The 13,788-nt window shown below is 29.2% G+C and overlaps 1 protein-coding gene across 1 annotated transcript in view; it reads left to right on the forward strand.

The window, feature by feature from the left end:
- LOC123305299 (four and a half LIM domains protein 2-like) overlaps positions 1-13,788 on the forward strand; it is a 348,820-nt gene that overhangs the window by 101,611 nt on the left and 233,421 nt on the right. Inside the window, exons 3-6 of the mRNA XM_044886982.1 lie at positions 2,028-2,190; positions 2,252-2,483; positions 3,120-3,261; positions 3,338-3,515. Coding sequence (XP_044742917.1) covers positions 2,028-2,190; positions 2,252-2,483; positions 3,120-3,261; positions 3,338-3,515 — 715 coding nt within the window. The remainder of the gene's footprint in view (positions 1-2,027; positions 2,191-2,251; positions 2,484-3,119; positions 3,262-3,337; positions 3,516-13,788) is intronic.

A 13,788-nucleotide genomic window follows, 5' to 3' on the forward strand; every position in this document is an offset into this window, starting at 1 on the left:
CTTTTTTTTTTTTTGATTTCCGGTATGGAGGATAGAGGAAAAGAGGCCATCTTAGTGCCTTAAAAGGTGCCAGTCGAAAAGCATTAAATAAGGATGGCACTGTAGTAACAAAAGTGTAAATTTTAAAGTGCTCAAAGTAATAAAAGTTAGATAGAGAATTTAACAGGTTATAAGAGTTGGTAGAGAAGTTCACATCAAATAAACTCCTGGTCAATTATTGAGCAGTTATTTCATGTTTACAGCTGTACCCTTTTTTAATTTGATACCTAATTAAGTTGGTCCACCTTATCCTACATGGTGTTTGTTAGGGGTCATTTATAAGTCTATAAAAAGTTGAGAGGATCTTACTATTCGTATATGTCCTCTCTGTGATTCACGTCGAGTAATTCCAATATAATATTTTCTTAAGTGATTTACTTTGAGTAGTAAAACCTTTGGAATGGGTGTACCGAATTTTTTTAATTCGATTGAAACTTTTTTTATTTGCTTTTATCTTCAAAAATGTACCCATGTTCCCAGAATTTTTTCTGTATCTATTGCATCCCAAAGTTGTTGAAATTTTTGGGTTTAGTCATTGTTTTTGCAAAAAATTTTTTTAGTTATAATTAGACTTTAGTACCAGAGATTATTTTTGTAAATTTATAAATCGATTTGACGAAAGGTGTTTTGTAGTCCTCAAAAAATGGTGAGAGTCAATTGATCCCATTTCAATTTGGCAACATTCAATGTACATTTTGCATAGGTAAGAAAAAATTTCGTTAGGGTAATTTCTCCTCTATTCCGCCTCTAGATTAGAACAGATTCGAATAAAGAGTAAGAGTAAGTCTTAAGACCAGTTGAATCTATTGTACCCATTATAATGTTGTACGATATGACGATGTTATTTTGACAAAGTATAAACATATATTTTCCATTTCCTTTTCATATACATTTTTCTTATGAAACGGTTTTTTTTTTATTGTTATTATTTGTTGGTTTGTTTTGATTCCATTGGGAAATGTATACAGATTGAAAAATCTGATATTATGGTAGAGTATCTTGTTATAGTTAATTGGACATCAACACAATAAGATGTCACCACGAGACTAACTTTAATAGTCAGAATGCTTATTATTAATAACATGGAAAATGTATACACAATTTATTATAGTTTTTTTTTATTCTATTTAAATTCATTTTTATTCTTCGCAATTTAAAAATACATGTCAACAAATTATTTCTGCGTTTAACTATTTATTTTTGAAGAATTTATTCAAGAAACGGAAATGAAAGACAAACAAAAATTTACAGTTCATTAGTAATGGAAGTCGGAGTATTGTAATATTTTTCTGAAATAAAAGACTCATAGTTTTGTAATAGCCATTAATAATAGCTTTTGGGTAGCGTTAGTAATTAAAATAATTTAGTTCTGGGATGTAATTTTGTATGTAGATTCTATATTCCAAGCCTTCTTTTATGGTTTCCTACAAAGCAATTACCAAATTAATTTTCATTGATTTATTTATTTTTGCCCAGCTTAATACTTTCTTTATCTACTTGTAAAGTTGTAAATAATAAAATCGTAGAATTTTGGAGAATATTTTTTTGTAATTATATATAGATGAGTTTTTCTTAAATGAAAATTTTCACACCTATTTCTGGTCGTTTAACCTAACTTTAACCTAAATGTGCCCTTTTTAAAAAATGATATACTGGCTGACCAACGCGATTTTTTTTTTAATATACAAGACCGAGAATCTCGTTTCTAATAAAATCACTAATTACTGTGGGAAATATTTATCGAAAACCGAAAAGATTCCGCAGGTATGCTTTCGAATTGAATGAAAAATTTAATCTTGTTGGCTTTAAAAAATGTTTCGGAGAAATGTTGCTTTTTCATACGAAAAACTTTATAATTTAAAGTGTCACTCCTCATTCTATCTTACAAATCTTTTTTAGGTATATATTTTTACTTCTCTAAACAGACACATACAACAAGTTGTATTAATACAAACTGAAAACTTACAATTTATTTTTATTTTTTTCAGAAAAACATGTAGCGGTTGTAAATGTCCACGTGATGCGCATACAGTATTTCTGGATGAATTGCAAAATGTTAGCGAACGGTTGGGATTCAAATCAAATTCTGGACATTTATCACAAGGTGTTATACAAAATAGTGTGGATCCATCGGTGTTCCATTATTCATGGGTTCGTTTCAAAATTCATAACTAACCATTTAATATTTATTTATGTCAAATTTTATTTTTAGGCTCCACCTGGTTTAAATACTCTATCCAAAATAGACGAGTTCTTCTCGGATTTTCCACCAGAGAAAGTACCACGTATCGGTACACCCGGTGAACGTTATCGTGATAAGCAATTATTAGCGCAACTTCCTAAGCAAGATCTCGCATTAACGTATTGTAAGCATGTGTCATCTGAACATCATAATAGCTACGAAGATTTTGTCTCGGCGCGAAATGAAATTGCCCTTGATATAGGTAAGTTTAATAATATTTTGTATTAACCACTTTTAACAACAAATTGTTTACCAAAATTTTCAATAGTCTAGGAGCTTGGTCGTATAAACAATTCATTTGTTTATAACAACATTCCCCCCCCCCACTCTGAGCGATGAACAAGTTGAAAATTCGAATTCAGCAGGCAAAATACGTCGAAATATATTCCTTGTTCGGTGGGACCTGTAAATGCATACGAAACCCACTCAGCGCCTACACTATTAAATTTTTTCTAATTGAAGCATACCAATTTTTCTAATTAATGGATTTCCGAAAATCGGTGAACTACTTCTGTTATGTACTAAGTAAATATTATATCAAAGATTTTTTGGCGATATACATCAAAACCTTTGAAATTTTCCTTATTGACCATCTTGGGCTAATCCTATAATCATTTGGTATAATAATTAAGTTGAAAGCAGATTATTGGGTTAAAATCAAGTCGCAAAAATCGCCCTTAGTATAATCGGTATATAACAGAATTTATGGTAGAAATTTGAACCCAATCATATAACTCCAGTTTTTGGGAGCCAAGCTTGAATTTTATGTATTAATTTAAAAACGGCAGATAGAATATTCAGTCTCCTTGATACTACATATTTTTAAATTTTTTCCTAGGATATGTAATGAATGTACCTCAACGAGGTATAAGTGAATGTTACGAATGTCAAGAAGTCATATCACCAGGACGACAATGTGTTGTTTCACCACGATTTGGTTGTGTGGATGCATTAAATGGGGGCGAAAAGATTGGGGACAGGTTTGTTTTTATTTTATATTATGCATAATTTATTCAAAAAAAAAAAAATAAATCTTTGTATTTATTTTATTTATAGATCACCTACTGCCTCCACTAACATGATTTCATCACGTGTTTGGCATCCAGCATGCTTTAAATGTAAGCAATGTAAAGAACCACTTGTGGATTTAGCACATTGTGTTCATGACGGTGCCATCTATTGTGAACGACATTATGCTGAATTATTAAAACCTCGATGTGCTGCTTGTGACGAGGTTAGTGATCATTGATTTTCTTTTACTTCTTGTTTCTTTTTTGTACATTTACTGACACCTATCCGATATTTTTTAAACGAAGTAGTTCCATGTATAACTTACAGACTGCGATGCCAGTTTTAGAAAACCATGAATGTTCTGTGTTTACCTTAATTTTTTTTTCTTGAAAACAGAACATATTTTTAATTAAAAACTTATTTATTATTTTTTAATGATATAAATTTTAATTTACTAGTTATTTTATTTGAAAAAATTATAATAGAAAAAGTTTTATTGTTGGAATTATTACAAACGACACAAGGCGAGGTAGAGATTAATTGAAATTAGTCACACACAAAAAAAGTTTATGATTAAAAAACTTTTTTGTTTTCGAATATATTTTCTTTTGAGTGTATTTTTGTTGTTTCCAATCGAAAACACCTTTTCAGAAGTATTTGTTTTCTAATAAAAAAATTGTTATTTTTAAATTAACTTGAAGGTTATTCGATTTAAGTATTCGTAAATTAAATATTATACCAGATGTCCTTACTTCACTATAATTTCCAGCATTGTTGACAGTTATTGATAATGTTTCATTGTTGGTAGACTCTGCCCTTTCTTAGATAATTATGAAACTAATTTGGACGTGATTTGTGACACTTCTTGAATGATTCATGGGGTAGAAATTCGATGATAGGGGCTATTAAAACATATTAATTTATTTGGGACGTTTCGTTTATTTACTAAGACTTAAATTAAGCTCTAATACTATTTAATGTTAAGTTAAACTTACAATAGAAAATTGGTACAACAACTTTCATGCATTGTTGACAGACAATTTTTCATTGTTGTCGAGTTTTTTTCATTCTGGGATATTAATTAACCGAGTTTTGAAATATGATTGTATCCAATTTATATAGTTCTCAAATAATTCGTAGGAAAGTTGTAGAGTACGAAAAACTTAAAAAGTGAATTGATTTTCATCTATTTTGTTATATTTTATTTTTTATTAAGGTTAGGTTAGGTTAGGTTGTATTGGCTGTCCACGAAGGACGCTCTTAAGCCATAGAGCCCATGGTGATTCCATATATGTGTTTTACCACCTTTTCCGCTGATAGCTTCATTTATCAGCTCCTCAATTATTTTCAGAGGCTGAGTGCACTTTCTTCTTGCATATACCATCACAACTATAAATTAAATTAATTTTTGTTGTGATGGCGTGAATCGAACCCGATGAGAATCATACCCTAGCTATACCGCGAACGGAATTGGCTACGCCTTAAGCAACTAAGCTACTAGGGTTGGCGTCTTTTATTAAACAACCAATAGTAATTTAGTACAACAATAATTGTTAAGTCGTTTGATAACATATTTTAGTAGACCTATTCTGTGTTCACATAAATTCGCACAGTTCATTTCAATAAAACCGCTGGCCCATTTACCCGTTCTTATAGAAAGGTCTAAATTATTCGACTTTTTAGATCTTGAGTACGAACAATATCAGCCAATTGACTATCTATAAAACAAGGGGTCACTTATGGACACCAAACAAATCCTCTTTTAATTGAATCTTAGGCGACAGGAGATAAAAAGCTTCGTAACTATTAACAGAAGCCCTTACAGACACAAGTTTCAGACCAAATCGGTCATGGATCATGAGTCGATCCTACAAATCACAGAAAATTTTCGTTTTGCAAAAACATACAACTATTGTTTAAAAATCAGTTAATATACTATCAAATTTCTGTAATTATCTAAATGTATAAATAATACAAGCTATTTAAACTATTGAGTATGTTAGCTTTATTATCATAGCTAATTTAATGAAATTTTCAAATGGTATTCGTGATCGAATTTCCTGAATAGTATTTTTGTTATTTTCCTTTTACCTTTTCAAAAGTATTTATTTGTTCTCTAATAAAAATCGTAACTTTTAATAGTACATTTGATTAACATATTGTTTTGTTGGAGAAGGAATGAATAAGTTTGTTTGTAAAATTTCATTTTATATTGTTTAGTGTGGTATCTATTCACCATCAAGTATTTCTGATATGCGGTAAACCGGGCGTTACATATTTTAACCAAAATAGTTTTTGTAAAACTATTTCATAGTTGAATTCAAGTAGGTACCTAATGTTTAATGCTGTTTTGAGTTGAGTTCAGCTTTATAATGATGATTAGAGAGTTTATTGAAATATAAAACTTTTCCCATTTGTCATGTTTTGTTAAAGTTTTATGGGTTTTAGGGGTGTTATTGAATAACAAAATAAGTAAATATCTATATTAAATTTTCAAATTTGTTTTTCTATTTTGAATATGTGTGTGTCATATTTACTAGTGGCGCATTTAACCTGCTAGTAAAGGATAAGTTTCTCCCTAGACCCATCTAGCAGATGGATTTCGTGACTCCTCCAAAAGAATTTCGCGATAAAACCGGCATTTCAAGCATTTTTCTTTGATTTGTTTAAATTTTTAATAACAATTCGTTTTAAATCTACTTAATTCCAATTTTCGAAGAATTCGAACTATTTTTTAAATAATTTGTTCTTCAATTTGCTAAAATTGCCGTGCAGTCATTCTCATTATCAACATACATTTCTGCTCTGAAAATCGAATCTTCTGAAATTAAACCCCTGCCAATGCTTCTGAAATAATCTACCTTGAATTCACTATAACTATTGTTGAAAATTTCGAACCATGAAATTGCGAAATAATTTGAATAACATGAAATTTCAACGAACGAGATAGAAGGCTCTGAGGTCGTTACATACATATGAATCCCTAGAAAACAACTTTGACATTATTGTCTGAGGATTTATTGAGCAAACAAAGACTTTTTTAAATTAAAACTTATGTCTCATATTTAAATATAAATGAGACAACAGGGTCTAAATTTCTTGCTAGTTCAAAGACTATTTACAATTGTTTTTAAATCGATATTTAAAAATTATGTTTTTATGTTTTTTTTATGTTAAAAATTATGTTTTAATGTATTATTATTACGATCATTTTTTTTCGGATATTAAATAGTAAAATGGCGTGCCATACAATTTCCAATTCTCAATTTCCATTATGTACATAATTTTAATTCAATCATTTTTATTATGTACATAATTTTAATTCAATCATTTTTTTTATGTACATAATTTTAATTCTCAATTTCTATTATGTACATAATTTTAATACAATAATTTTTATTATGCACATAATTTTAATTCTCTATTTCCATTATGTACATAATTTTAATTCAATCATTTTTATTATGTACATAATTTTAATTCTCTATTTCCATTATGTACATAATTTTAATTCAATCATTTTTATTATGTACATAATTTTAATTCTCTATTTCCATTATGTACATAATTTTAATTCAATCATTTTTATTATGTATATAATTTTGATTCTCAATTTTCATTATGTACATAATTTTAATTAAATCATTTTTTTTAATCTAATTCAAATAAAATTAACTGATTTATTATTATGTATCATCATAATAATAATACATTCTCATCTCATACATCTCTCTTTTCTCATCTTATCTTATATCAATCTCTCTTTTACTGAGATTTATTTTACAAAATATAAAATATAAAATTTCTGATTGAAAAAAAATAATTAATTAATTTTTTTCTCGATAAAAATAAGCCTATTAAATAGTAAAATGGCGTGCCATACTTTACCTCAACAGTTTTAGAAGACAAGTAAATTACTGCTGCCTCATTTCTTTTAGAGAATTTTTTGCTATTATTTTGTGAGAATATCTAATTTTGTCAAATTATTTAGTTCCTCATTTAGAATCGAATTAAACGTTGACGGGGCTAATTAATTTGTGATTAATTGTAAAATATTTTTCTCTAGTCATTTTTTCCAAAAACAACATACGCCCTTGATCGAGCTTTTTCGATATACTATAAGAAGGAGTTATTTTTAATTTGGCAGCCTTCACTTTTATATGATCAGAGATCATACAAACATTAATACAGTTGTCGCTTAGAGTGGTGATTTTGAAACATGGCGATGTAAATTAAGGTAATTGGGTCATTTTAACAAAATCTTAAGAAATCTTCAAAACTTTTAAATTTCAAATCAGCTCAAGGGATTTGACAGAATTTATCTGTGGAAGAAATATAAGAAAATTTAAATATATTTCTTCTTTACAAACATATCGCATTACTACATCTAAAATATTATTGCAATATTTTAAATTACACAAATGAAAACTATAACTGCGAAAAAAAATTTTATTAAAAAAATCGCTTGACTATTATTGACTATTATGGTAGATCCCATCATCACAGTGGCTTTAAAATTGATTTATTTGTTTTGATACGGAACACTAAAATACAGCGTCGCGCTTCTCAGTAGGAATGAATTATTCGTTATTGTGATTTTTAAAATTATAAAATGAAAGAAAAAAACAATTAAATTTTTCCACTCAATATACGAAAATGACTTCGACAAATGATTGCCATTACGAAAATAAAGTAAAAATCAATTAATATTATAAATAGATGTCCCAGATTGAACTCTCGCACTACTACACGGTTTGGTGGTAGATTCGAAATTATTATGTGCATATGTACTAAGACGTTTAATTTAACGAGGATTTGTTAATGACCAAGATTTGAAATTCGTTAATTTCTAGCTTGGCTAGAGGACTTTTCAGTTTCATGTTGTTAGAAATCTAAAGAATATTTAACAATAATGTTAATTATCCGGTCAATTTAAACATCCGAAGGTACAAAAATTCGCACCTGGCTGAAATTTGGTAGTATTGATTAAAACACCATCAAAAATGAAATTTAAAAAGTTCTCATCGACCCGAGATGTGGAAAACAATTTACGCGGGATTAAAGCTCAAAAAACGGGTTTTCCGGAATTTTCAGTGAAGCGGTAAGTTTTGTCATAAAATTAGTTAAGACGAAAATTGTAGATCAGATTAAATTATAGCCAATCGTGTGATTTATGAATGGGCATATAATTGCTAACATTATTATTTTCTAACAAATAACATTTAAATCAGTAATTATGTGAATTTACATATAAACAAGTGAAAACAAACAATTAACTGTGTTAATTGTTGCAATACCAGTGAAATATAGACAGTGTTTCTGACGCAATCATTTGTTATGACGCTACGCAAGAGAAAGATATCCGCTCTTAGATAGCCACACATTCATAAATGGTATTTCCATAGAATACATACTATAAAATTTGTACCTAATTTGCGCCCTCGTAGGTAAACAGTGATGATTACAAAAAAATGTTTCTAACCAAAGTTGTTTCTTTTTTTTTATAAGGAACATTTGTTATATCTAAACTTTTGTTCTATCTCTAACGGTTTAAAAGATGGGTCCTACAGAGGCAACGCCCAATTGATCTATGTTGCTCATTTATGAACTCGACCTCACTTTTTATGTCCTGAACATTTTAATTTTCAGCTTGATATCTTTTTTCGTTTTTGAGTTATCGTGTACACGGACAGACGGACAACCGAAAATGGACTAATTAGGAGATTTTATGAACACCTATACCAAAATTTTGTTCGTAGCATCAATATTTATAAGCGTTACAAACTTGGGACTAAACTTAATATACTATGATATATTTCATATATACATGGTATAAAAATATTATTTATATAATTTCGTATCTTATTTTCACAATTTCTAATGGAACAAGTTTAATTATTGACTATGTTTCAATAAATTTAACTGGGCATTTACTATACTATTTACATCTAAAGAATTGAAAATTAGTCATAACAGCCAACTTTTAGACCAAAATTATCCACTGCAAGTGCTGGCGTCGATTTGATTATCCTTATCATGACTACGCACCCAACGGATATAAAAAATATTTTTACTAGTATTACAACTTCAGTGATGTATAAACGTGGCGTACTTATACATATACACTAGCGGCCCCGACGGACGTTGTCCCGTAAAAACGTAACTCCAATTCATGAATACCTATACTACGTTTAGCCTGTCCGCTAAACCCATCCCGCTAAACCCCAATTTAACTCCTATTTATTGGAGTGGCCTGACCTTCGACCTTTGGCCTGACCTTTGATAGTAGAGCTCGCTGCGCTCGCATATGGCCCTAATAAATGCCTATTGACAATACCTGAATACTATTAAAAATACTACATAGTACACATAGTATACATAATGTGATATGATTTATATGCGCTCCCACCATTTAATGAAATTTCATTTTTTTGGTACGGAGCCCTCAAAAACAGTTGTACTGGACCAAATTGTAAATCTAAACCATTCTCGAATCTCCACGAACACACACAAAAAATTTCATCAAAATCGGTCCAGCCGTCTAGGAGGAGTTCAATTACATACACACGCACACAAGAAATATATATATTATACATATACAACTTATACATATTATGACAATTGCAACTTTTTGAATCGTTATATCTCAGAAACAGTGGCTCTTAAGAAAAAAAGTATTGGTACATCTTTTTGTTTAATTATCTGATCTATATCAATTTATTTTACATATTTTAAAGCTAATAACTTTCTTTAAACTTATACGGCAGACGATACAACTTTTCAAAAGATAGGCAAATCGAAATAATCGATTTTCGTAATATCCATAAGTGTGATTAAATCCTTAGTTTTTTTATGACCAAAATTAGCTTTATCGATAACCCAATGAGCATCTGAAACGACTTATAAAAATTTCGCTTCATTAGGAGCGCATTATTTTTTGAAAATTTTATAGGAGAGATTGTTTTGTATAGTAATATCTTGAACTTGCTCGATAGGTTGGACCGAGTAATAATTGCGTATATCGAGGCAGTGTCGAATTAACCCCTGTCGGATCCCGGATGATGTGAAAATCAGAAGGTTCCGTGTTTGTTTTTTAGCCTTCATAAATAATTTGGCAACCCATTTTCATAGGAATGTGCCTTTCCCTTTTTTCTTTCTTTTAATATTCTTTCAGTTAAATTGGCGTTCTTAATCCGTCACTGTATCGAGATATATGTTGTTATATACACCGTTGTGTGAGATAGTGTATATAAGTGAAATTTACAAAATTTAAAAAACCCCCGACAAATGCGATTTATTCCTTGCAAACGGATTTTTGGAAACTTAGCTATAAAATGTTCTCAATCAAGTCGGTTTGACCGTTTAGGGGTTACGATGCTACTGAGAAACACACAGACGCACAGATAAACACTTTAAACTTATAACACTCCTTCTTAAATCAATATCAAAATGACCTAGACCAGCATCAGATGAGATAAAAAGGATACTTAGAGAGCAATCATTTTTTGAACAAATGTTTGGAAATATTTTAATTGAAATTGAAATATTTTAGTTGACTTTGTTCTTTTGAATTATTGTTTTGCATTACCTAATTATTTTACAATTTCACTTTTTGAAATGAATTGAGCTATGCTTATTTAACCATTCATTTCCATAGTTATTATTTATATGTTAAAATTATATGTAATGCCTTTTCCAAACTGAATCGGTTTTGAAGATCATCGCCAATTTTTTAGTTTATTCGGTTACAGAACTCTAAGCTCGCACTTAAAACATAGCTAAGAACACTCTCCTGTAAATTACCTAGACAGCAATGTGATTGACGAATTTTTGAATCGTTTGCTCCTATAGCCATAATATACAATATTTGTTTGTTTGTATTTACTATATAATACCAACAACATCTATATAATACGTTTTCGTCTATATAATCCCAGAATATATATATTTTAATTAATAATATGTTTACTATTAATAATCTACCAATAGTTGAACTCCTCAAATATTCTACATAATTAAGTACGGATATGTTATAGTTAAAATATAATTGGATAATATAATATTATCAATATTTAATTTTAATTTAAGATTATCACATTGTTTCTTGTATACTTGTCTTATTCAATTTGTTACGTGAATCCAAAATTTAACTTTCTTCAAGAATATAAACGTGCGTAATATCTGTGAAATTATATTGTTGAATAGTTTGGAAAATACACACTTTTCCCGCGTCAATTACTTTTATCCGTTGAGTATTTCTTTATAGTTTGATTATTTTTCTTGTGTATATTTCGTGAAAACTTGTGACAATAAATAAACTTTTTTAGTTCAATCTTTTGTTTGATTACTCTCAGGTTTTATTTGTTGAGAAAGGTAAGTTTAAATTTCTGTGTGATTTATTTGACACCTTAATTAATCCGATTTAAATATAATGTGTTTTACACACAAAATATAATTATGTTTATTAATTAACCATTAGTAATTATTTTGATAAGCAGATTAATCTACAATTCACATTAACGTTAATAAATTCTGTCTTTATAACCGACTTCAAACAAAAGAGGAGGAGATTATGAATTCGACTGTATTTTTTTATGTATGTTACCTCAGAACTTTCGACTGGTTGAACAGATTTTGATGATTCTTTATATATTTGAAAGCTGGTGCTTCCCGTGTCGTCCCATTTTGGTCCAGTTCTGACAACGGCATCCATGAGAAATGCATAAAGTCTTAAATTTGCATTAAGTATGTACGACAAGAGAACGAATAACTCAATATCACGCCAACCGATTTCGATTATTCTTTTTTTAGTGGCAAATTAGTTAGTGCACTTCAGATTCACTAAAAGATAAAAAACTTTAAAAAAAAAGAAAATCAACTTCAAAAGAAAAACTTTTCCAAAAAAAATTAATATGCACTAAAAAGTAAAAAACTAACGATAATATTATGTAATTAAAATTATTCATATTTTTGGAGTCGGTGTCAGCCAAGGAAATATCTCTGACAGAACAGTTTGCTACATAAGTTTGGCTGACACCGACTCTAAAAATATCAATAATTTTAGCTACATTATATTATCGTTATTTTTTTACTTTTTAGTGCATATCAATTCTTTTGTAGTCAGTTTTTTTTTTTGTTAAAAGTTTATTTTGTGATTTTTAGTCAATCTGAAGTACACTAACTAATTTGTCACTAAAAAAAGAATCATCGAAATCGGTTGGCGTGATATTGAGTTATTCGTTATCTTATCGTATATACTTAATGCAAATATAAGACTTTTATGGTGTTCTCATGATGCCGTTGTCAGAACTGGACTAAAATGAAATGGAACTACACGGGAAGCACCAGCTTTCAAATAGATAAAGAATCATCAAAATCCGTTCACCCAGTCAAAAGTTCTGAGGTAACACAAATTAAAAAAAATACAGTCGAATTGATAGCCTCCTCACGTTTATGAAGTTGGTTAAAATACGTATGTATGGATAGAACTTTAAAATTTATTATTTACACAAATTTATCATGTAAGCAAACAGACAGACGTGGATACTCTACATATCTGAGCTCATTTTAGCTCGCTTAATTATTATATTTTTAAAGTTATGAGTGTATGACATTCTGTATAGTTGTAAAGGTTATCGACAAACCAGCAAAAATTTTCAAAACATTGAAAAGTTTTTAATTATCAAACGCTAACTATTTATTAAATAGAAGTAACATGAAAACCTATTAAAATATGCCTACACGATTTTGATTCATCTGTTGAACTGAGACTATTTTTCGTTGAGCTGAGACTATGATTAATATGATTAAAAATAACTTTGATACAAAATTGGCAACTTATTTTGAAAGTTTTACGTTAAATGACGTAATTTTAATTAGTATTCATTCATTTTTATGTGCATTATTCAGAATATATACAGAATGTTCGATTTACATCTAGGCATATAAATTTCACGAATATAACAGATTACATGCGTTAAGCAATGCATCTTAGTAAGAGGTATTATAGGTGTTATATGAAATTGCAAAAGTGACTTGTATCGTGGCTTATCTGTTGTAGTTCATCTATTCAACTAAGAAACTCTCACTCTCCAAGCGTCTTACAACTATCTCAACGCATATCGAAGCTTAAACACATGTATATGTATAATACTTCTCACTTAGAAGCATTGCTTAACGCATGTATTTTGTCATACTATTGATATTTATATACTTAGATGTAAATCTGTATAGCTAGTGTTGCGCTATATGACCTTTTGATATAAATACTAGGTATAAGTCCTCCTGAACGGGGATTGTAATCTCACTTTTCATATTCCAGAATTTTAATCAAGGCTCTGTAAAACTAGGCTATCTAAGGTATACGGAAGCTCAAGAGCTGTATACAAGTTTTCCAAATAATTCAAAATCTTTTGTTTACAAAATAAATATAAAATATTGCAATACCATTTTTTTTCCCGAATACGCAAATTCAGATTTAAGGTCTGCAAACAATC

This window comes from Chrysoperla carnea, chromosome 1 (assembly GCF_905475395.1).
Source record: "Chrysoperla carnea chromosome 1, inChrCarn1.1, whole genome shotgun sequence".
NCBI lineage: Eukaryota > Metazoa > Arthropoda > Insecta > Neuroptera > Chrysopidae > Chrysoperla > Chrysoperla carnea.